This window comes from Aphelocoma coerulescens, chromosome 12 (assembly GCF_041296385.1).
Source record: "Aphelocoma coerulescens isolate FSJ_1873_10779 chromosome 12, UR_Acoe_1.0, whole genome shotgun sequence".
Classification (NCBI taxonomy): domain Eukaryota; kingdom Metazoa; phylum Chordata; class Aves; order Passeriformes; family Corvidae; genus Aphelocoma; species Aphelocoma coerulescens.
Genome location: NC_091026.1, coordinates 12,206,885 through 12,232,189, shown reverse-complemented (window position 1 = coordinate 12,232,189; position 25,305 = coordinate 12,206,885). Strand labels below are relative to the sequence as shown.

The window sequence follows — 25,305 nt, the reverse complement described above, 5'->3', positions numbered from 1 at the left end:
AGCACTATTGCTCTGGGGGCTTATGTACTTCCATCAGTTTAAGAGATCTATTTCAGAGGGTTTGATCCATAATCAGAGCATCAAGCTGAGGTGATATTTTTGATTTCCCATTTCTATGGATGGCATAGCTGACAGGAACCTGTAAGTGAGCATTATCCCATAGAGACACTAGTCTCTCTGTGCCACGATGCTCTCATACCAATCATTTCATAGTACTCTTACTTTTTGAAGAAATGCCCATTGACCTCGAATTGCTGTCGTAACATAACCTTTCCTCGATACTCAATTATAAGGGTATCTAGTGCCAAGTCTCTTGCTGCCCTCAGGATCTTCCGGTGCTTCTGAACCCGAGTCACCCTTCCCAGCTGCAGCTGTAACAAAAACCAGAGCAAAAGAGAACTTGAACCAAAGGCCTCTAACTCATGAAGAATATTTTACCTACACAGAAAGAAGAAATATTCTAATAGCAACACAGAAAATCTGCCAGGTGAATATCTAGTCTATTCTGTAACAATTTAGTAATGACCAATAACCTTGATAATATTTATCAAAAACAAACAGTATTTATTCCCTTCCTTCAACAGTAGTCTGACAAATCTATCAGACTATTTCAATCTTACAGCTAGGAGGCATAACCAGACCTGTCACTTGCTACTAACTGGGAATTGCTCTGCAATTATGGCGACTTTCACAGCCAGAATAATTCAGATCTTCCCTAAATTGTGGGTTGTCACACATTCAGAGGAAAAAATGCAAGCTTTTCCTTCTGCAGAGAATGGTAAATTCTAGCAAACAGGCCAAAGACTTAAGCTGGCAATTTCTACCTCCATCCAGAAACTTCTCTACATATCTCTGTTCAGCTAGTGCTGTTATTTTACATTTTTTTTAACACGAAGAAATAAATTTTTAACGAAGTAGCGACAGTTTGTTGAAACATCTTCATGTTAAAGTCTACAGCTCTATTACAATGGATTTTCACAACAACGTGTCTTGACAGTATGAAACCACAATATTCTTTAAGCGCAGACATCCAAATATGACAAATTTTATGTAATAATGGAAGGGATATTATAAGCACTAGGGCAGAGGACAGACTTATTCCATAAAAACAAAGTACTTTTCTTACTTAAAAAATTGAACTTCTCTGCAAGCAAAGATTATGTGAAGATGACTGGCTACCTCGCCATCACTTCTGCACCTGCTCCTTCCTAAGCATTCTATTCACTGCTCATAAGGGCCCAGTTTTGATACTTTTCCAGAGTGAATTGAAGCATAAGTGTTCTGACTTCAGTAGTAATGACAGTCATGTATCTAAATTAGGAGTAAACCACAAAATTTTACTAAAATCAAGTTCCCAACTTTTCCTGAGAGAGCTCTCATTAGAAACAGCTACTGAGCACTCTGCTGAAATGGATAAAAATTAGTTTAAGGGGCTCAGCCTGAACAATGACAGAACACACAACGAAAATAAAAGTTAACGTCTTAAGGCAGCACTCAGCCCTGGGAACCCAGCGAAACCCTTGTACAGACCACATGAAAATACTGAACCACAGATCTTTTTAACCCTTTCTTCTGATTGTGATCTTGCATCTCCTCTGTATAAAACCTCTTCAGGAAAATGACTTTTGTTGTTTCAATATGACACTATACTGCAGATCCTGGATGAGCCAGTACAGTAAGATCTGTTTGTTGACTTCTCTTACTCAGATCCAGGATAAAGACAGCTTTATAAAAGTATTCATTTGAAACCTATTCAGATGGGAGTAATGGTCCAGAGCTCCTCCTGAGATACATCCAGTGCTACAGGTGTCATGCCTATGGGGTTTATCTCTCTTATACCACTCTATCTGCCAGCAGTTGGGAAAACCTGCATATATGTACTGGAGACTCTGAAGAGCCTTGCAGGGTGTTCATCTCTTCAGGTCTTGGGTCCTGACAGGAGCTCACAGAGGATTCCCCAAGTCCACTCAAGTGGCATAACAGAAACATGTTATTTCCAGACTAAGAAGCCACACTGCTGGTCCTGATTTCTGATCAACAAACCCATGACATGAGCGAACCGTAGGGTAAGACTGTTTACACCACGGAGTAGCAGTTAAATTATTTTTAGCACTTTGTACGTTCCAACTGTGGCAACAAAGAATAAATAAATAGGACCAGATTTCCTAGTGTATGACAGGAGATAAGAAGAAAGTATCTGAAGTTATTAGATGAATTAGGATCCAGTGTGCCTCCAGCTGAATAATTCTGTTTCTATACTATCACTGATTTGTTTTTATACCTTCTCACCTAGGCTGGCCCTACACAGGAGGGTTGGATCAGATGACCTTCAGTGGTTCCTCTCAACCTAAACTGTTCTACTACTCTATCAATACCAAGAATATTGATGAGATCGTACTTTTCAGAGATGCAAGTTAATGTCTGGTAGCCTTCACTCTCACCTTTGCCTCATTGACTGACTTGTATTACGCTTCACCTCATGCCAGAAAACAGCTTGGGGAATACACATGGGATGAGGTGGGGTGGTCAGAGGAGGAGAAAGTCCATGCAGGAAAGAGAAGCCCTGCATCTGCACAACTTATTTATCTGAGTTTGGTGAAACAGGAATGATCTCATAGCTCTTCTGGTAAGACACAGCTCAGCTTGTTTTCATTCTCTGAATTTAGAAATATGAAGCAGATTAGCTGCCATGCTTTCATGTGTGAAAAGAACAAATGATTTTATTCATGTCATAGGCTAGGGACTGCTGACTGCTAATCAGCCAAAACTGTTCTGATATATTTGCAGAGCAACATCTGCATAATACTCAGTGGCTTTGTTTTATAAAGGCCCTTTCCCTCTTCACTTCAGAATGTGAAATCAATCAGGGGTTTGAGCTCAAGTCAGCAAGTATCAGAGGCAACAAAGGGCAAATACTAACCCTGGGTTTGGTTTGGCAACAACAGTCAGGAAAGTGATTCACAGCTTTCAGTTTGTTGAGAAGCTGGCAGTAGCCAGGACTAAGATGATTTTATTCATACCACTAAACAGCTTCATATTTTCACAACTTTACCTTTGCATCATGAGGACAGCTGAAAACTGGTTTATCATAAAATCACAGAATCATTGAGGTTAGAAAAGCCCTCTAAGATTGAGTTCAACGGTTAACCCACCACTGTCCAGTCCATCACTAACCCGTATCCTTCAGTGCCACATCCACAAGTCTTTTAAACACCTCCAGGAATAGTGACTCCACCACTTCCCTGGGCAGCCTGTTCCAGTTTGGTAACCCTTCTGGTAAAAATAATTTCCTAGTATCTAATGTAAACCTACCCTGGTGCAAAACTTGAGACCATTTCCTCTTGTCTTATCCAAAATACTCCAAGGACCAAAATCCCATATTCTCCATGTATAACTCTTAACCCATCCTTCCCTACTCTTCCTGGTTTGAGAAAGCTTTTAGGTCACATCTCAATCTCTTTTAAGTATATACTTGCATCACTGTTGACCTAAGTCAAACAACTCTCTCAACTGTTATGCAGGTATATATATGAGTATGCAGGGCATATAAAACATTATTTTTATTCCTTTCTCCTCTCTCCAGAATCTTCATGGCCAAAGAAAGCAGCGACAATACTTCTACACAGTTGCCAACTGCATATTGGCACAGCCTCCTGACTTTTTTCTAGCTCAAAGTACCTATTTTCCCTTATCTCACAGAAACACTATTTTTATGTTCAAAAATGATACCTAGTTAAGAGACAACTGATGCAAACCAAGAAGCCTTCTCAGTTTGCTTGCCAAAGATGAGACAAATCAGTGAAACAAAAGTAGGATGCAGTGCATGAGAGCATGTGCTCCACACCTATGCAGGTGCCCTCCTCACAACACTCCACAGCCACCTCCTGAGCAGAGACAACAGGACACAGGAGCTGATAAGCAGCAACCCAGGACAGCCACCTGGTCTTTTCCTCAGTGTCCAAGAGAAACCACGAAACCGCAAAGTCCCTTGATACCTTCCCAGCATGTGCAATGACAGTACCTACCAACAGCTTGTTTACAGTAACTGCAGCTCACTATGAAGTTTTCCAAGTTTCTACCTTTTTGTTTCTTTGGGATGTATCACCTTTGGAGTATTCTGATTTGGAATGCTGGCCGCATTCTCCTATGGGAAAACCTATGTCAGTACTGGGATGGGAGAGGCTGAGAGAGCATGAAAAGAACAAGCACATTTATGCATGGTATCTTTTATAGTCTTGTGTCCTGCTGTACACACATCAAGAAACAGCATGTGTTTTATTACTTGTTTCAGGACTTTTCCTAAAACCCATGTGAAGCACACAGAATTGGTTACATTTAGTCTCAAAAAACACTAAGATTTCTAGAGGAGTAGAACTTTTTCTTCTCTGTGTTTCCTCAGCTTCTCTCTTTAGAAAGGCTACTCACATAGCCAGCAGGAAATGTTTCTCCCCAACCCCCCCCAAGAAATCTTATTCATTGCAGAACCAGAGGCAAGAATGGAAGAAAGTTTGGTCCAAAGTCCTCCTTCTGCACTCTCCCTTACTGGCAAGATCTGTGCTCTGCCTGAAGTGCTTCACCTGCATGAAAGCAGAGGGAAAGGTGGGAGGGAGCACATGAACTTCACTGAGTCAGGTGATATAAACAAGAATGATTCAAGCACAAACATACACCTGATATTCAGGTTTCTGACTTTGGTCCCTTTCTACAGAAGAAGTGCCCCACTTCTCTTCTGGAGCCCACCCTTTCAGATGCACCTATCTCCATTCTCCTGGACAAGGAAGGCCCAGAAAAGCCTGAACTGTGTAGGAAAGCTGTGTTCAATGCTATGTTCAATAAAGCACAGATAAGATGAAACAACAGCTAAGAACAGTATTAGTGGGGAGGACATACACCACACAAACACACTGTTTTCCCGTTTCTGCTTGTTTACATGCACTCCATAAAGATGGCAAGACACCAACCATTGCTCATTGCTGGAAAGTTAGGGAGAGAGTCAGTTTCCTAAAATCAGCTGTAGTTGTGCAGTTTTTGGAAGTTACCAGAGTCCAAATAATCCAAAATACTGAAATAATGTTGAAAGATTCTTTAAAATAGCCTTCCACACGAGTCAAGAAATAAAATAAAAAATAAAGGGGACTGGAAAACTCAGGTGGAAATCAGGAAATTTCCTGTCTCCAGCAAGTGACAGATCTGGTTCCACCTCAGGCCATTCAGTGATCAAAGTATTTATGGTAAAATAACGGTTAACCACATCACAGAACTGTGCAAAATGTCCCCAACTTAGCAACACTGATTTGGTCTAATGCAAGTATTTGTGACTCAGTCTCTGTACTGGCATAATTTCTGATTCACTGTGTATCAAACCTGTGCCTGTTGGTCTGAGCTAGGATACTGCTCACCCATGCCCTGACCTACTCCCACCTCTGTCCTGCTGGTTCTTACCTGCATCTGGGACCCAATAACAGTATTATTGCAGGCCAGCTCTGTTTTGTTGATTGTGTCCAGCATAGCAGTTTTGCCCACATAGTCTTTATTAGAGTTTAGATGACGCTCCAGCAAGTTCTGCACATCAGCACTGTACTGGTTCGTGAAGGCTTCCTCATACTGGTCCGTCCAGAGGCGTATCCGATTCTCCCACCCTTCAGCTGTGTTTTCATCCAAGGCATGTGCTTCAGAAGGGGAATTCTGCACAAAACAGCAAAGAATGAATGGATAGTACACAGCACGAAAACCTATCCACAGTGCTCCAAGCACATGAATATGCTACAAAAAAAGGCAAATCTGTTCCAAGCTATATAAGTGTTGGTTATGAGGACACATTTTTCAGCATCTGCACCCTCCAGAACACTGTACAAGAATGTCACTTAGGAATCTACCAAGATTTCGTGCAGAATTAAGACCTCTTGGAAGTTGGGACTTGGCACTACTACAGAAAATAAAATTAGGCTAGTACATGGCCAGAAAAAAAGATTACGCCACTTTGGAAAAATAATCAAGTACATTAAAAAAGCAAAGGCATGGAACACATGAAGGCAAATAAATTTCCTGCAGGCTTGTCCTACTGTCAACCCACTCATGGCCAACATAATGCTAGATGATGCTGACTGCATCTCAATCTTCGCAGTGACTGATCCAAAAATAGTCCTGAACCTTCTAGCTAAATGGTCACCAGAGTTTCAAGAAACTGAATGTAGAGCATAAGCTAATACCCAGAGGGTTAAAACTGCAAGTCCTAAGCAGAGTAAAGAAGAGAGGGCAAAATCAGGTAATCCGTTTAGGCTGTCTTGTAAAGGAGGGGAAAACAGAAGCTGGTAGAAAGAAAAATACTTAAGCTTCATTCTTTAATTGACAGTAGTTGAAGTAGTTCAACAAATACTCCAGAGCTCAGTAACTCAACTGGCTTCATAAAGCACTGAGACACATATGACACTGAGGTCTTAGTAACAAGGACAAGTGAAGAGCAGTCATTATTTTAATCATATATATTAAAACCAGCAAGAGCTTCCATGCATTTTTACCCTCTCAAGCCACTTGCACACTATGGAGATGGTGCATAGGGATGCCACAGGACTGTCCTTTTTCCTCTGAGCCACCTGCTAGCAGCCACTGCCAGCTACAGGACTGGGGTCAAGTGGAACTGAGCAAACCTTAAGGCACCTCTTGTGTGTCTAGAAACAAATGCAGCTCACAGTTCAAGACTACTTTTTTTGTCAAATAACCTTCCTATTCAATGGCCATACCTACCACTATTGCAGAAGTCAGAGATAAATATAATGTCCCATCCATCCCTAGTAAGGGGATGTGGGTAGAAACAAGGCAGCACTACTAGGGGCTCCCAACGTTAAACTTGCGAACTACTTTGATGTCCAAGCTTGAAATAGCTTTGATGCAATCAAACAATAACTGCCCTCACAAAGAGCAGCCACAACCAGTTCTACATCCCTTACATCAAACACCCCACTCCTAAGTGCCATGAATCAGTCACCTCTCAGAACTGGATTGCATTACCTTACTGGAAGCTATCAGAAGCAAATGGAAGGTTCAAGGGGCAATTCCTGTGATACCCTTTTGAATAGGGTACCACCTACCACTACCTCCTTGTGGTGCATTGTAAGGTTTGAGTTTATTACAAGGCTGGTCCCACAATCAGAAATTCCCCAAGCAAACCAAAAGAGGGACAAAATAAAGAGGAAAAATCCCCACCACCATCACAGAGGGTTGTAATTTCTACTCACCTTCATCCTCAGAGACTTTCTTGAGCCCTCTCGAAAAGCCTGTCCCCCACACAAGGAGAGAGAGAAAAAACAAGGTATTGTAAATTTCCTCGGAATTAGGATCCCAGAACCACACTAAATCTTACTCCAATCCTTAATAAAAGATGACAAGAAATACAGGAAAACCTACACAAGAAACAATGGACCTGAACTAAAAGAGACTCTGCAATGCAAATCCAGTGGAAACTGCTGAAAAGCTTGACGGCCAGGATTTCTGAACTGAAAAAGCCTGCCTCACACTTAGTAAAAATGTCAAGATCAAAACTAGAACTGTCCCAACTAACCCCACTTGCTTTGATACAAGAAAGGTCCAGCAACAGAATCAAGCTGGTACACAACAAAAAAACAACCCCTCCAGACCTCACACACCTCCTGCCCCAGTGTTTTATTTCATCAGTGCCTACCAGAAGAACTTCAAGGGAAACCTAACCTGTGGAAAACCATGGTAAAGCTGGCAGATGATGGGAAAGAACCAGCTGCTCACACACTTGCATTCCAATATAAGCAATCCACATTTATTTCAGTCCCCAAACCCTCACAAACAAGACAGTAAAGTCATCCCTCAACAAATGTTCATCACTACCTACATAGTTTTCCAAACAGGCAGTATCTCTGCCCCTGAAGAACAGTGCCAACAGCTCTGCAGCCCAAATTCCTCAAGAAAGCCTGCTAAAAAATACCATGCTCCTTTCATTTTTCATTGTGTTCACACACAGACTGACCCTTTTCCACAAACAGACAGACTCCAAAAGCTATTTCCCCAAATCCTAATACAGCAAAAGGAAAAAATATGTAATTGAGTCCAAGTGCTGAGCATGAATGCACAGCATTGGGAAATAAGGGTGGAGTTCCAGCAAGGTAATTTTTAAACCAACAGCCATGTACTCGAGCAGGTCACAAATACAAGGCGTCCCATTATTACACCAGAAAGAGCAATTCCTGACAGGACAAAAGTTTCTTGTCTACTGCCAGCTTGTCAACCTGCTCCTAACAACACTGCACAGCATTTGGTAGGAACTGCAGCAACCTCATCTCACTCCACATACCTTGATCTTTTTGGCCTTTGGAGCAGTGCGAGCCTTTTCTGTACTCCTCTTCCTCTTCTTGGGTTTGCTCCTGCGGACGCGGTTGACGGTCAGTGTGATGCTGGTCGGCGTGTGCTGCGTGGCCGTGTACAGCACTGTGGAGGGAGAGAGTTCTTCATCCCAGCTCTCAGTGGCACTGCTGTCCCCGCCTAGAGAGACAAGCACTTCATTAGCAACAGCTTCTCATCCCTGAGAGCACAGCTTACCCTTATGTCCATTTTCATCAAGACAACTTGCTGCCCCTGCATAACTCTCTGCTGAGAGAACTATATCACCTCTGTTTTCCCACCCGAACTGGGAACAAGTGTTGCAAACTTCTGATATGTTACAGAACTTCATTAATGAAAATTTTCCTTTTCTGTTCACAAGATAATCTGATTTTCCCTAGTGCTAACTGAGGTGAAGCGTAAGGAGAGGAGAAAATCCCAGTGTGGTTGGGAGGCAAAGAACATTAGTGGGCAGTGATCACAGTTAGATGATTACAGCATCCAAAAGACAAAGGTCTTGAAGAAAGAAAACAAAAGTCACCATTATCAGAATTACAACCTCAGACTCACCTGACACGTTGTCCTGCTTCCGGCGGCGGAGTCTGATCACCTTCCCCCTGCTCATTCCTCTGCCAAAGGAGAATGTACAATTGAAGGTGGTTTGTAGGAGTAAAGTCACTTGAAATTCAACAGGGTGTCACAAGATGCGTGCCCTCAGTGGGGCCCAGGATGATAAGAACACCGATTTAACATCCTCATCTCCACTCCTGGTGCCACCAACACTTGTCAGGCTGACAACGCAAAGGAGGAGGGTCAATACTGGATAAAGCACTGGAAAGAATGCTCCAGTTAGCAAAAGGAAGTCTGTCCCACAGCCCAAAGGTGACACAGTTTGGTACGAGCAGTCAACACAAGGAGCAGCCCAGATCTGCACTGCACCAAAGCTTACCTGCACTTTTCACACTTGAGGAGGAAACCATCTTGAGAGACACTGCAGTGGCACCAAGTGGGAATTGATTCTCCTTCTGAGGAGCTCTCACTATCCCCGGAGTTCTCCTCATCAGGTGAGTGCAGGCCATTCAGTTCTGCACGAGGTATAATGGTCTGGACAGGAGGAGAGGCTGGCGGCGTTGGAGGAGGAGGGGCTCCATAATTATGATCCTGAAAATGAGTATTTGCAGTACTACTTTTAATGTGAAGATATGATGCCTAGAAACTGAAGTCCCAAATCCACAGTTCCCAGGTTAATATTTAACTGGTGTAAAACAATAGACTGAATTCCTCAACCTACCAAGAAGGTACAGTAATAGCTCTGAAACATGTAAATTATTTCCTTCAGCACCATTGAATTAAACTCAAAACTTATGAAAACAACCAGGCTATTTCAACATTAACTGTTGTACTGTTAATAATCTGAGATGACATCAGTGTTTAAACAGTGAAACCAGCTGCCCTGAGATGTAGAGTTTCTGTCTGTTGAGATATTCAAAACTCAACTGGACATGGTCTTGGGCAACCTGCTCAAGCAGAGTCAGCTTGAACAGGGAGGTTGGATTATGCAATCTCAAGAGGCCCCTTCCAACCTCAGTGATTCTGTGACACCCGGTTCATCCCACAGCTTCAAGCTATGCTCCCACTCTTCCTGACTGCTCCTTGATTCTCATTGTTTTAAGTTACCACTATGAAAATCTACGGAGTTGAAACAAGTACAAATAGTGCACAATAAACCAAATGGGGCATAAAATTACCACCAGGAAAATATTATATATTCATATATATTCACACTTCATTCATATACTTCATTCAGTTAAAAATCTATTGCCTAGAACACTAATAAAGCTTGCTGTAGAGTATGCAAGACTTCACAAACAATAAACACAGAAATGAAAAATGTATGGCAGAACTCAGCTCTAACTTAGTGTTCCCTAGTAAATAAGCCAAAACTCCTAAGGCTTAACAGGCAAAGAACTATGGAACAAGAAGAAAAGAGTAAAAGTAGACAGTAAAGAGCTGATTCACTGCAGAGAGAGTACTCACTGCGTAAGGCAGCCCGCGATAGCTGTGTTTCTGGGTGGCCCCATAGCCGTGGCTGGAGTACACATTCTTCTCACTGACAGCTGGACTAGCTTCCACAGACTCTGGGCTGCAGAAAGGGCCAGAAGTAAAACCCATCAATACATCATCATTTTTTTTAGTGCCAGTATTTCACTGCTCTTTTCTATTGAACACATGAGCTCAAAATGAAGAAACTTCATGAAATCAAGGTGGTGTCATGTGTTTCACCAAGCATCATGTGTGCAGAAGCTGTACAGGATGAACCTGCTTTCAGAGCGAAGGAACTGAGTAAGGGCCACCCTATATAGCTCATTAAACTGGGTCTCAATCTGGGAAGTTAAAAAGGTAATTAGCATGTAAGAAGCTCAGTTTCCTTATTGTTGAGGAAATTGGGTCTAGTTCAGCATTCGCATCTGAACCCAGCTAGCCTAATCTCAAAGCCACTGAACAGTACTGCCATTTTATCTCTGCAACAGCTTATTTCAACTGCAGCTAAGCAGCTTTCCTGCACCTGCACTTGTTTCTCTCTCCCTCAGATACCAATTGTTACTGAGTCCAATATCCTGTGAGAAAGCCTGCATGAAACCTGCAGCTATCCTGACAGCAACTACCAGGAATTGGAGATTCCTGTTACAAAGTGGCAACAAAATCCATGACCTGGACAGACAGAGGCCACAGACAGATCAGATTCACCCTGCGCTTTCTATACAGCAACCTGCAATAAGCAGAACAGGAAATCTGCTGCTGAGGTACAATGCGCTCTTCCACCACAGGGGGGTGAAAAAAAACAGCTAAAAATCAAAGGTATATCCTCAGCAGAAAGCTGCAGAAACCCTACTCAGAGAAGGGACAGCTGCAATTCAATGCAGGGGATATTAGGTAATGAGCCTAGAGACAGAACACCAGCAAGGAAACACGCTGTCTTCTGTTACAAGTAGAAGATACAAGTCAGATAACCTCTGCACAGATCAGAAGTAGGGCCTGTATCAGAATACAGCAGAATATTACTGAATCACCTCTGCAGATGAAATCTTCATCAAAATTACAGCATGGAGCTGAGTAAGCAGGGAAGAAAAATACAGAAAAAGAAAACTTTACCTTGGACCTCTGCTGTGCTGGTGAGATCTCACAGGATTTTCAGTGGGTTCTACATGGTCAGCATGAATCAGGCACCATCAAACAATGGCCAGCAATCACACATGGGGCAGTGCTTAGGCACCACCCAAGAACAGTAACCCCTTGCCCTTTGGACTTCCTATTAGCTCTTGAAATCTCTGCTGCTCTGAAGTTTGCTCCACCCTGCCACTCAACCTCATCTATTCTCCAAGGCACCAACTCTGAGCTTCTGGCTTATTCTGGAGTAAAGTGGATCTGTCTTTGCAACATAAGGAAGCAATAATTCATTGTACAAAGAACTGCAAAAAGTAGAAGACCTTACACCTATGCAAACAACGCTTCCATAGCTCAGGATTTAGGTGCACAACGTGATAAATTCCATTGGTTTTCAATGTGACTACAGCCAGCTAAACTGTCAGAAGCAGGAGATATAAGTGATTTCTCTCAAAGGATATACTTCTTAGTAAAAGGTTACCATGTAGAGCTTGCCACATAATCCAGCCTTTGCAACACTCCTTTAGGACTTTCAGATTGGTTCAGCGTCAAATCCATTCAGGTTTAATAATATTCTCAGAAACAATATTAGAAGCAAAAGACCCTCAACAGCCTAAGCAGCAGATACATCCTCTGTCCAAGTCACCCACATTCCTAACCACAGTCAGTCTGGAATACCAGCAGTGCTGCCGCAAGCACTAGCAATAAAACTTCAGGATTGTTGGTGCAACCGTGTCCAGGGACAACAACGCTGGGGCCCATGCTTCCTCAGCAGCAGCATGCCAAGGAGCTTCCACAACTTCCAATATGCAGTCAGACTAACACAGCAAAACTACTCTGCAGCCTCCATGTCACCCTCAGATGAACAGCAACACGCTACACCATTTTCACCTCCTCTCTGTATCAGAGGCCGGGGAAGATGCTAAAGCTCAGCCTGTAAAGAGAACAGCTAGTTTTCCTTTTGCCTTCCCCACCGCCTTCGTGATGCACATCTTGGAAATCAATCCCTTATAAGAGGTACAAAGCTCAGGTACCCCAGACTTTATGCATCAAACCAGAGAGTTTCAAAGGCAAAGTGAAGGATAGCCTTAACTTTGAACAGACCCATGAAGGACACTTCAGCAGTAACAGTGCATCGATGCAAAGCCTGGAGAATAGAGTCCTGGCAGTCCCAATTTTTAGGAAACAGGCAGAGAAACCAATTCAGAAATCTTCAAAAGCTTTTTTTCAAAGCACTTGAGCCTAGCCTCAAGATGGACCTACAAATTTCTTACAAGGGAGAAGGAAAATGCTTTGCCGAAGGTTTACAGTCAGTATTTTTGATATTTAAACGCTACAAGGAACACATGCGCAGATACATCTGGCTCCTCTCTCTACCATGCTCAGCTTTGAAAGCAAAGTACATGAGCAAACTATTTAGCACTCTTCCTCCTGTCATAAACAGTTTAAAATTCCTGCATGTTGAGTCTTCAAAGTGCTGCTGTGGGAGAAGCAGGGTGACAAGCAATACTGAATGTTATATCTTGAAAAGTGAAGGATCACATAACCACTACAGATGAGTGACTTACTAGATTCTGATTCCCCATTTAAAAACATGTAAAAATGTGGGCTTTAGGATGGAATGAAGCATCATGAAGAAGAATGCCTAGAATGGGGCCAGTGCCAAGACAGACAAAAAAGAGCTTTAGCAGTCTTGCAGAGAGTGTGGCTGTGTAGTCAAACTCTATGCATAGTCAAATCAGGGTGAGATGGAAGGGAAAAACAATGATTCATACCTTAGCCCACTGCTCTTACAGCTCAAAATTAATAGAGTCTGGAGCAATTTCTGTTCTACACTGATCCATCTGACATGCAGGTATTCGCACAGTAGGTACCTTTAAATAATACATGGGAGAAATCTATCTCCAAAATGTCATTTGTAAATTTTTGTAAAGAGATACTACAGCCCGTGCTTCAAAGAAGGATGCAGGCAAGCAGGAGGTAGAAGCACACAGAAATAACTTCAGCCCTCACTCTCGTCCCTGACAAAAACAGTCTCATCCTAGCTGACATCATTCTAACAAGGGTTTTAAGAAGAGATCACAATGCAGTATTTCCTGATTTTGAAATGCTCCTGACTCCGCAGAAGCAGAGTCTTTTAAAAGAAATGTAAGTCCCCTCCAACAGGCCTCAGAGATACGGCTGCAGTGAGAGCCCTGCACATGGTCTTGTGGTGGGGACTCTGAAGGATGCTCTCTGAGGCGTGCTCCTTGCAGTCTGCTCAGGGGCAGAAACAAAATAAAGGTGCCTACATAGGCTGGTGCTGTCTCACATCTCTGTCAATCTCCAAAGGCGTCCACAAATCAGTCATACAAGACTGGTACCAAGTCTGAGCTAACAGGCTCTACTGAGAGGAAGGTTCAGCACGCTGATCCCTCACATTACAGCTATTGGAAAAGGAGCTGGCTTGTACCATGCCAATATCAAGCCTGGGTACAGCAAACGCACAACTGCGTGCACTTGAGTATAGACTTACTAGTCAAGCTGATATAAAACCCATGGTTGAGTGTCTCATACTGTTGGAATTCTCCTTTTCCCCATATCCTCTGTCAAACTTACCAATTTCCATAACGCTGCATTTGTTAACACCCATCTCTCAGTCAGTGGTCCACAGCCAGTGGACCAGCAGCCCCTTTCTCCAGAGTGGAGAAAGCAGTGGCACCAATCCTACAGCCCAACTCCAGGTCAGCCCTCTGGCACCCTCCCGTTTCTCCTTTCTCCTCATCCGTGAGGTAACACTCACTCCGATCCTGCAGCCATGTCGGAGTAGGACGTATCTGGTGTGGTGACTCCCAGAGGGATTGCAATGCTCATGACGCCCGTCGGGGATCACGGAGTCCAGAGGGCAGCGACTGGCCGCTCCGAGGGCGGAGAGGAGCCGCAGAGCCTCGGCCAACACGTCACGGACATGGGGAAACCTACCAGGGTAGAAACAAAGCATTGCATCTCTGTTATGGGATGAGGTCTCCCTGTATGCCTCTGAAGAAGGCTTTCACAGCAAAGAAAAGCAGAAATAGATTTCCATCAGTGACATGCCACATCACTTTTATTTCATTTTTACATGTAGGGCCAGGGAAGAGGTAGATAGATGGTAGTGGTTTGGTGGGGGGTTGGAGTTTTTTTACAGTGGACTGACATGCAATGAGCTGCTTTGCCTTAAGGCTGATAATGATAGTTCCCCCCTCCCCCAAGTAAACTGAGGGCTAATTATCAGATAATCTATTAGCTCCTTCTGCATATAAGCAGCAGCTGCCACCTATCACCCACAGCCCTCCACCAGCATTTCCTAACTCTTTCCCCAAACAAGCTGCAGGCAAAACCCCACCTCTGAGGACAACTAGACAATGCCAGGTGGACCCAGCCGAGACCTCTCCCTGGAGATCAGTTTGTATGTGCATTCGTTGGGCCTACAGCACAGGTGACCGGCAGAGCAGCTGTTCCCACACCACCGATGGCCGCCCTGGGCCACGAGGCCCATCCTGCACTCTGCACCGCTGGCTCAGTGAGCCCTGACACAGCGGGCCTCGACTGTCCCTGACGCCTCCCCAGGGCAGAGCCACGTCAGACGTCTGGGCGCTGGGAATGCGGCGGGACCATTGGCTGTGCGTGGGGAGCCGGGGTGAGTCACGGCGGCACCGGGGCGCAGCCGCCGGCCGTGCCGGGGAAGCCCGGGCTCCACCTTCCCTGCTGACCACAGCGCTTTGCTACGGCCGTGAGAGAAATCGCCGATAAATGCGGACTTCCAAGGGTCGGATGGCGGCCGGAGGTGAAACGGGATCAGCTCCTCGTTATGTAAATAACCTCAATAACACAGATGAGCATAAAGGAGCTATTATTTTACACAGCTCAAGAGAACCACCCCCCCCCCAACACGGAGAGAGGCTGCATTTCTGCACGGAGCAAAGGTAGCTCCAAAAACAAAGAAAAATGGTGACAACCACCCTCTCTGCACGTTAAACTTTAAGGGCAGCCTTGAATACTTTCCACTGCCTTTCCCCGGCTCCGGCAGCGCAGACAAGCCAGCCCGCTGTCACATGCTCCCCGGCATCTCGGGGCTCTGCCAGCAAACCCTCCTGGGCTAGAGAGAGGCCGTGAGCCAAGTTTTCCTGTGGGTAGTGAATTTCTAACAGGGAACTGCCTTTGGACACTACGGTCCAACCATTGTTTAACACACAAAACCCCCAGAAACACAAAAACACACACTCACTGTAAGGGCAAATGAAGAAGAGTGAGAGTCAGAAAGTTTAAATGCTACATGCTATATTGCCTTTTCCTGTCTTAAAAGGCAGGCCACTTCTCTCGGCACAAGAAAATACTTTCCTTCTTCAGCATACATCCCTATGAGAAATCTTTCAGACAGTATTACAAGTATACAGTGAATTACAGAAGTAGCACATAAAGATTTCTAAGTGGTCTGTGGCAATTCCCTGTTATGCCCCAAAGCAATGGTCTCGCAGGGAGGTGGGAGATGAAAAAGGAAACAGGCAGGACTAAACTCACAAGCAGTTCCAACCCAAGACAGCCCAGTGTCCTTGAGTGTGTTTTCTGGGAAAAAAAAATTAGAAGAAAAATAAAAGGACCTTTCAGAAGTGTCTTATTTACCCTTTCTGATGCTTGTGACAAGAGTTGTGATTTCTACACTGACACGAGATGAGACAAACTGCTGCTAAAATACAGCTAAAAGCTACAGACATCAATCCCTGCTTCAACCAAGTCACGTTAAACTCTAGCACAAGGTTAAAAGAAGTAAGGCAAGTTTCTCAGTGTCTGAAGCACCCTTCCCTTTAAGGGACATGGAAAACTATTCCTCCCCCCACACCCAGTAACCTTTCTAAATACTTGTTTAGATGGTTTTCCCTCTATCGATCTCGTCTTTGCCATGACCATACCCAGCTGGCAGCAGCCCGACATTTCATCAGAATAAATTCCAGCCTCCTGCCTGCCTGTGACTCAGCAGAACTGGCGGATTTCAGGTGCAGCTTCTAGACTAGAGAGTCACAGGATACCTGGTTAATCCAGGAGTAACTGGGACAAGTTTTCACCCACTTCTCATAGGAAACCCTCTTTCTATCAACACTGTACAAATGCTGCTGCACTGGAATGGTCTGCTAACTGCCATTTTTGGGAAGGAGATTACTGGAGAAACATGAAATACCAAAACCCGAAAGGTTAAACAAGGCAAATTCCAGTTCAGTCACTTTTGTGTTGACCCAGCAATACTTGCCCAACCATCACCCATGCTCAGATTTTACTGTTTGGTGCTGCTATTTTATGTGTACTTTTGACTCTGACCATGTGACAATTCAAAATGAATTGGTGAGACCAACTTCAAGTGCTGTCCAAGACCACATCACCTTCAAGCTACATTACAGTCTGGTCTTCATGAAACTTGGCCTATTAACATGCAAAACATCAGCCTGACAGAAAATGCTGGGGTTGAGATCTAAATGTTCACCTATCAAACTGGTCAATTTCCTGTATATTCAATCCCCAAGGTCCTTCCTACCTCTCCACCCAAAAATACAGCTGTAGAGGAAAAAAAGGTCACACCCAGTTCTCTCTGCTGCCACTGGACTAAGTTTTAGTAAAAGTCAGTCTTAATTCAAATCCAGTGAGCATCAGACCGCAGCACAAACCTGTCTCCCTTACAACACAATTCTTCTTGAAATCAAATGGAAATGGTAATTTTGATGGCCTAACAGGTAGATAATACTTAGCTGGTTTTGAAAATGTAGCATTTAAAGATATTTTTTCCCCCACATTTGGCACCTACATACCTGCTTCCTTAACCAGTCATACCAGTATAAAGATACCTGGTCTTCCCCAACATCATCAGAATGGCCCAGATGAGCATCCACCCACACAGCCACCCCAGCTGGGATCCCTGGTTCTCACTCAGCGCAGGTCATACGCCAAGGGACTGACCCATTGTGAGTGGCTGGCTTGGCTACACTGTGAATATATGCTATTCAGTTATTTCAGGTAACATCCTGTATTGACAGAAAGGACTGTAATAAATCTAAGCTGGCCAAGAGAAGGTTAAGCAACACCTGCTGCTGTAACAGTGAATTAAATTTTCAGAACTCTGTTTAGGATGCAATGGCTGCAGCACTGCATTGGCTCAGTTCCACAGCCACTGCCATCCATGTACAAATAAAGCAGATGCAGAAAATTTACTGCTGCAAACTCTCTTTATTACTTGTGGTGTTAAAAGTCTGTACTAACAGGGACAATCAAGCATGGTGAGTCAAAGAGCTCACTAGAGCTTCCTCCTCCAAGATGTGGTTGTTCCTGTTTTCACTCGTGTCCCAGTCATACAGACACCTCTGGGCACCCGTGGTGTGCAACACTTGGTGACAGACTCTACAAAGTATTTGTGAGCGTCATGAAAAATTCACCCCCAGACAAAAAACCCTGGGCACAGCTTCACAGACTGTATGTGCTACCTAAATTCAGACTCCATCATCCTTTGGTGCTGTTCAGGTGATGCTGTACAATCTCAGGGGGGACAGAACACATCCCTTGCACCCTCCCATGGTCACAGATTCAAGGGCAAAGCAGTTACCAAACAGGGGGAGGACAGAGATTCATGCTGTTCCTCTGCAGGGTCAGTGCACATCTGCGAGTCTGTGTCCACAGAGAGCCTGAAATACTTTACCATTGCGCATCCAGTGTCTTATGCATGGCCAAGAAAGATAAAAAGGTAACAAGGGTACAAACATATTATGGACAAAGTGACAAAAGCTTCTTCTGATTATGCAAAACTTCAACATGTGAGCCAGGGCAGGGAGAATAGGGAAATCACCTCCATGCGCACTGATTGCGACCACTTCTTGTTTGCAGATAGCAAAGGAGAGACAAGCGCTTCCTTTACCTCTACCTACACTTCCCAGCAACTCCAGTTATTGAAGTCCCAAGCTGCAAAGAGATTCCAGACTTTTGACAACCCAGGATTACTAGTGTCTAAACAATAACCACCATCATCTTCTCTATGCTCAGCAATAGGCCTGTAAGTCACCTACACAGGATGAGCTCCCTGTGTAATGTGTTGCACATCTTTAAGCTCCCACACCATATCAAATGTCATATCAAATTCAAAGCACTTTTTTCTCCTGCACCTCACACTGCCACAGGCCAATCCAGAGCTGGTGGAAAACTTGTAATAGCAGCTCTGCCATGCAGCCTTCCTTGGCATCCTCTCCATCAGCCTCATCTGGGACAGAAAGAGCAAGGTCTGATAAGTTCATACTTAACACTGCCATCTGCACCAGTGGCAAATCACTTGGCATGTGGAACAATGTAACAAGTATTAGCATCTTAGATTTTCTTCATTCATCTTTCCCTCTGGAAATTTCAGAAAAACATGATCTATGGAACATCTAATATAAACAGGAACGGTTTCCATTACCATGCTGAAAAATTACCGCTCATCAGCCAGTGCCATTCAAATATGAGCACAGTCCACCTGAGTCCAATCAAACACTACCTGTACATCCACAAACCTCATGTCAAGGTCAGATCCTCACAGAAGGGAAAGCACCTTTGGAGCAAACAGAATCAGATAAAGGTTTTTTGTATTTAACAGTTAGCTTAAAAAAACGCATCAAATTCCCTGAATTTCAGACATGTTGTTCTATAAGGACATCTACACAGACACAGGGGCAGAGCAGACAAATCCTTGAATCATTTAGCTCTGACTTATTGGGAAACAGACTGCTAAAACTACTTGAACTGTGCCTGAGTCTACCAATACAAATGCTTAGCTCTGCCCTGAAAACAAGCTGGATTCACTAAGCAGCAGGGAAACAAATGTGCCAGTTTTAAAGAATGAAATATTGACGTAAGTATTCACTATTATCATTAGATCCATACATCATCTGCTAGTGGGCTGACAAAGCAAGACACCAATTCTATCCCATGGGGTCTGGAAGAACTCAGTCCTAGTCTACAACAGAAAGGATCGAAGTAACAGGCAACACTGGTATTCATTACTAGCTATGCATACCATGATAACCAAATTATTGACAAGTATAGCACAATGGTTAAAGATTTCTCTGTCTTAGGCCTTTCTCAAAACTGTCCCCTGGTTTATATGTATGCAACTATATGCAAAACGAAATGCTTGTTATGTACACATTTTTTTCAGAGTTCATTTTGCTCTCTGGGATCTAGAGAACCTTGACAAAACACCAACAAGCTCTTAGAACAAGAATACAGCATTTTAAAATTGTAAAACGTCAAACAGCAACAATCCAGTGAGACCTGTTCCTGCTTAGCACACTTGCAAGAGCTGGAGTCAAAGATCAGGGAATGGCAAGACTGCTGCTTTTAGGATATGGGTGATTTCAAATACTTTTGGTATCCACGGGCCTATGCATCAGTCAAGTTGTTCCATACAATATATGAAACCATATTAACAATTCCCATTATTCTTGAAGTGCTCTATGAAAGCACTACTGACTACATCAACACATGTTTATGAATACACCTACTTAGCTAAAGTCAGCACAACAAAGCTGTTCAGCGAAGGCTATGTAAACCATGTTTAAAACCGAGGTATAAGCAAGTTAAACTGATTTTGACAAAATTTGGAAACAGACAGAAACTAAGTAAATTTAATTTAAAAAATTAAACTAGGTTTAACAATTTAAAGGCAATTTTCACCATATCTATCCACAGGATTTTATCCGATGAAGAAAACATCAATTTTAGTTAAACTACTCTGTGAACTACACCCTAAGGGACTACAAATGATGAGAGAGCAACTAAGAGAAATTAAATCATCAAGCAGAGAAATTACAAAATGCATAGTCTAGTACTCTCAGCAATTGACCCAAGACTGCAGAAATTACTCCGAAAAGCAAAAAGAATAACCTCAAAACTTTGCTGCTGCTTCAGCAGTCAAGACATTACACAAACCAAAACAAAATCCTGTTTTTCTTTTGAAATCATTAAAGATTTCAGATACTACGATAAAAAATAGAAGAGAAATTTAATGAGAGAAAAAAAGGGCAGGTAAGACTTTGCCTCCAGAAATACCTTCTCCTAGACAATTCAGTCACATTCTTGACAGTTCAATACACTCCAGAGGTGGAGGTATCAGACAAGGGTTTGTTTGGACTTTCTTAAAACATCAAATTTGCATCACAGAACCTTACTGGAAAGTTTAAATTATATTGATTTTAAATTGGTTGAAGAGTCTTATGTAAACATAATTCCATAAAAATGCCGTATTAGAAAGCAGAAGCAAATTACAGAGTAGCAGTGATTCACGGCAGACCAAATTATTCTGAGGTATGTTTACGTAGAGGTGGCAGGCACACACCAGGGAACTTTGCCTGCACCCCACGCTGATGAGAAGGGACCTGGCAGCATTTGCATGGTCTGCACACACAGTGTGCTGAGCAGGTGACACAGACAATGTTTTAAAGGAATGACAACAATGTAATGGGAAAAGGACTATCCCAACCAAGAACTTCGTGTTAAAGTCCTCGTAACTTTATGGGTCATAAACAGAGGAAGTCTTCAAGAAAACATCACAACACTATGAAAATTTGAAATCATCAAAATAACATTTAAAGAATAACAGAAATAGTGGAGAAACTCAGAAAAATCCCATACACGCAAAAAGAACCCCTTTTTATGCTAAAAACGTTGCTTTACAGTGGCTCTCACAGCATTACAAGTCACCAGTGAAGGTAACAAATTCTTCAAACACTGAAGCATTTAAAATTATATTTTTTATTTTGTATATTTTATTATATTTATTATATTTTATTTTTGCAAATACTGTTCTCCACTATTTTCTGGAAAATATATAGCAATACAAGTGAAAAAAGGATTACACATAAGGCACCACAGCTGAAGATACAAAAATTACTAAAGTACATGAAACAGGAAAGAGGAAAAACATCCCTTTTCTCTTTCAGTTCAACAAACTTTTGATTTTGTGACAGTCATGGGGCAAAACTATTCTGCAGCGCAGGGAACACATCCTAATTGCTATGCTGGTCCTATACTGTAAGGTTGCTGGTCTCTTTTCCCATGAGGTGAAGGAGAACAGTCAAATGTCTGTATGTCACAAAAACGCAAACAAAAAGGTTCAGAACAGAGATTAGATTAAGAGCTTGACAACCGACCTCCAGTGAATCCAGCTGTGGCAGCTGATGTTACTGCTGCGACTGTGTCCTCTAAGTCTTTGCCAAAACAGGTGGCAGGAAGGAAACATTGCCATGTCTCATCAATTGCAGTTGATGCCAAGAAGACTAGACTAAAAGCAGAAACAGGTAAAATACATGTTCCCTTTTAGACACTGTTGTAGGGACAATACATTTCTGCAATGGGACTGACAATTAGGAACAGCAGTATTGGAAACACCACTGCTCAGTCCACCACACCTTGTCCATATATATCTCCTGTTTTCAGATTCAATTTAAGAGACCTGCCTACACCAGAAAATGGCTACGGATAAAGTAAGACTCAAGATTAATTTAAATAATGTAAATAACTTTGGTTTAATCTTAGCAGACCAAAGTGCTTCCTTGTTCTAAATTTTGTTGCTTGTGGATGCAATAGTATTCACATGAATGGTTTTATCCACGCAACTATTAAATTTTCCTAAGTAGACAAACCTTAAATTTAAAAGCTTGTCAGACAACCCCCCATGAAAAGAAAAAAACCTTTAGACCTTGAAATTGCATTTTGAAGGTATTTCATAGAAAAAAAAGCCTGTACCACATGCAAGGTCAGAGGGAAACTCAGCAATAAAGGGCAATAACTAGGATCAAATCCAAAGACAGAGAATTACAGTTCTCATGAGAATTCAGACAGTCCGGAGTCACGGGAAGTCGCTGAATATAGAAGGGGAATCAGCAGAATTTACTGGCACAGAGCAGCATCCCGAACTTACAACCAGTGGAAGGCTAACCACTAACAAGTGGCCAGGAGTAGGACTGCAACCTCCAGCCTAGTATCGGAAAAAAGATTTCTGCATAATCCCACTAAATACTCTCTGCCTGTGCCTCGAGGTCTCGCTGTACGTCCTTTATACATCTATTTAAGGCCCCCACGTGACAAAGGCTGCCTGCCCGGCCACTCCCCGCCGGGGCAAACAACCCAGCTCCAGAGGAGACTCCAGCAGCGCTTCCAAGACAGACGTTGCATCAGCCAGGTGTGCAGGAAGTGGCGGAGAAAAAGCAGCTGTTGACGAAGGGGCTCTCGGACGGAGGCCGCTCCAGGAATCCCATGGAAAGGACGACAGGAAGGAGAGAGATGCTCCGCACACAGAACAAGCTTCATCGGCTTCAGAAAGCCTTTGTGCTGGGGCTCCGGACCTGGCCTTTCTCCCAGAGATGATGCAACACTGAGGAACAAGGTCTGTGCCAGAGAAAACTATTCACAGGCTATGCAGATGGCAACGCAGCCAAAGGCTCTCGGATCAAAACATGCCAGAGCCCCCCAGGCCCGGCAAGCCACCCCAGGCCCGGCAAGCCCCCCCAGGCCTTCCTTCGTGCCCCCAGGATCCTCCATTTCACACTGCAGCCTCGCTCCTAACACGACCCCGGCTTAAGGCAGAATGAAGGGCTTTACAATGGAGAAAAAAAAAAAAAAAAAAAAAGTGTTTTAAAATCCTGCAAAAATCACAGCTCGTTCTCTGATCTGTTGGGAGGGAAGAGATGGGGAAGAGACTGAGCTCAAAAGCCTCCAATCTCCCACACAGGGATCCTCCCATCACCGCAGCTTGCCAGCGCACGCCTGAGCTCCCCAAACACGTAGGGCAGCTCTGTGCTCGCCGGCAGCCTCGGCCTGCTCTCACACACCAGGAAACCACGCAGGGACTGCCCGGGCAGCCATGGCAACATCACACAGTGTGGCAATTATGGAGCCGCAGCTCCCACGCGAAGGTTCAGCCCTGCTTTCCATTACAGGACTCATTTTGACCCTTCCCCCCCTGCCCAAACCACCACCGAGTGCCATTCCAGCTCCAACCTGGCCTCTGTGGTTTGTGACTGGCAAGTTTTGCAGCCGTGCACCTGGGCTCGAGATCATGCAAATACATTTTTCTCCTCGTTGTAAGTTACTCCAGGCTTGTGTAACGGCTCTTGTGCCGCGTTTCACAAACACCTGTTTGTCCGATGTGCCTCGAGTGAGAAACCAGGTGACAAAAACACCTGCAACCCGCACCGCACCTGGCAAGAGTCAGATCCATTACTGAGCTATATAATCACTGTTATGCATTAAAATCTAGTGAATTTTACAGGATTTTGGCAATATTACAGTGCTGTGACAGGTTTCAAGGCTCAGCTCGCTGCACTGCTCCACCACATCCCCTTCTCAGGGACATCTTTCTAGGAGACATCACCAATTGTAGCACTTGCCCAGGCACTGGTACCCAGTTGCACTCTTGGTCATCTGAGATGGTTCTGGGACCCCTAGCAAATTCACACATTTCTGGCAGATGGGCTTTTCCCAGCACAAAACTTGTTAGAGAGCAGACGGAGTCAGTAGGACAGTGGTGGAGAGAAACCATGAGGCCCAAAGGCAGCATCAGCCAAAATCCCTTAGCTCCCCTTCTGGGGCTTCCAACCACTCAATGATGCTGAACAATGTCCAAGAGATGTTCTTTATCGTGTTTCACTTTTCTGGATGAGTTGCATCTCACATTATATGGTATTTTGGCACTGGTAAGATATGCACTGATCCCAAAATGCAGGTACTACTGACACGGCACCATGGCACGCCCCAGCTCTGCATGTTGGATCCTCCATGAACAGTGGATGTTCACCCAGAAGTCAGATTTACAGAGTAAGACAGCAGCCAACAATATATTGGCCCAACAAGATTTAAGGAATACAAATTTTTATATAAATATTGTCAAACAATATAATCACAGACTTGCTCTTACAATCACAGAGAAAAAGGTGTAATGCTTATTCAAGAAACTCCCAAATATCTACTTCCTAACTGGTGGCAAGAAATGCAAAGCTTGGCGAGACAGTGCTGAGAGCCACGATCACTTTTTTTTGAATAGCCCATTTTTTTATTAACAAGATAAACAGCAAATAATCCAGTAGAACACATTTTCAAAGTAAACACAGATGACCAGAAATTAGCAGTAGAACACCTGCAACCAGTGACTGAAAAAAGACAAAAATCACTCAAACCTGATTTTTTTCTGATGACTTGCAAATAAATTAGTAATTTCTTCCCTTGAGAAGAGCACAGCACACCATCAACCACCTTAACTGCTTGTGGGTGGTAACACAGCAGCATTGACATCAAACAGTTGGCCGAGAGTGCTCACGTAGAGCTCACACGAAAGCGATGCTGAGTGAGTGGTTCGGTAACACATCCGTGTAATGCTATCTGCTACCTCCATCTTTTTTGAATGTTAAATTATGAGCAGAGTAATACATTCAAGACATTTTTCATGATTATCATAAATGCAACTAAGCACATGTATGTACAACCACTCGATGAAACAAAGAGGTTGAAATGCAAGAAGTTGCTCAGGTTGAACAGACTGACAGCCCTCCTCCACCAGGTCGTCTCCCTCAGCCTCGTGATGCTGTGGAGAGGGGGACAGTGACACAGCTGAGAGGGAAGGCAACAAAGAAGGAGATTTCTCTACTCCTAAACTAAGCCCTCACAACCTCTTTTGTGTGCAGCACTTCCTGTGAGCCGCTCCTGCAGGTTAAGGCAGACAGGGCTGTCTGGACAAGGTGAGTAGCAGGGGTTGCTGCACTCGATCTCGAA

The 25,305-nt window shown here is 43.6% G+C and overlaps 1 protein-coding gene across 1 annotated transcript in view; it reads right to left on the bottom strand.

Annotated features, from left to right (window-relative positions):
• The window catches only part of SETD5 (SET domain containing 5), a 65,069-nt gene that overhangs the window by 24,656 nt on the left and 15,108 nt on the right, over nt 1-25,305 (bottom strand). Inside the window, exons 2-9 of the mRNA XM_069028428.1 lie at nt 14,294-14,468; nt 10,384-10,489; nt 9,296-9,507; nt 8,917-8,975; nt 8,321-8,508; nt 7,236-7,274; nt 5,443-5,685; nt 223-371 (exon numbers count right to left, since the gene is read on the bottom strand). Coding sequence (XP_068884529.1) covers nt 223-371; nt 5,443-5,685; nt 7,236-7,274; nt 8,321-8,508; nt 8,917-8,975; nt 9,296-9,507; nt 10,384-10,489; nt 14,294-14,364 — 1,067 coding nt within the window. The 5' untranslated portion in view covers nt 14,365-14,468. The remainder of the gene's footprint in view (nt 1-222; nt 372-5,442; nt 5,686-7,235; nt 7,275-8,320; nt 8,509-8,916; nt 8,976-9,295; nt 9,508-10,383; nt 10,490-14,293; nt 14,469-25,305) is intronic.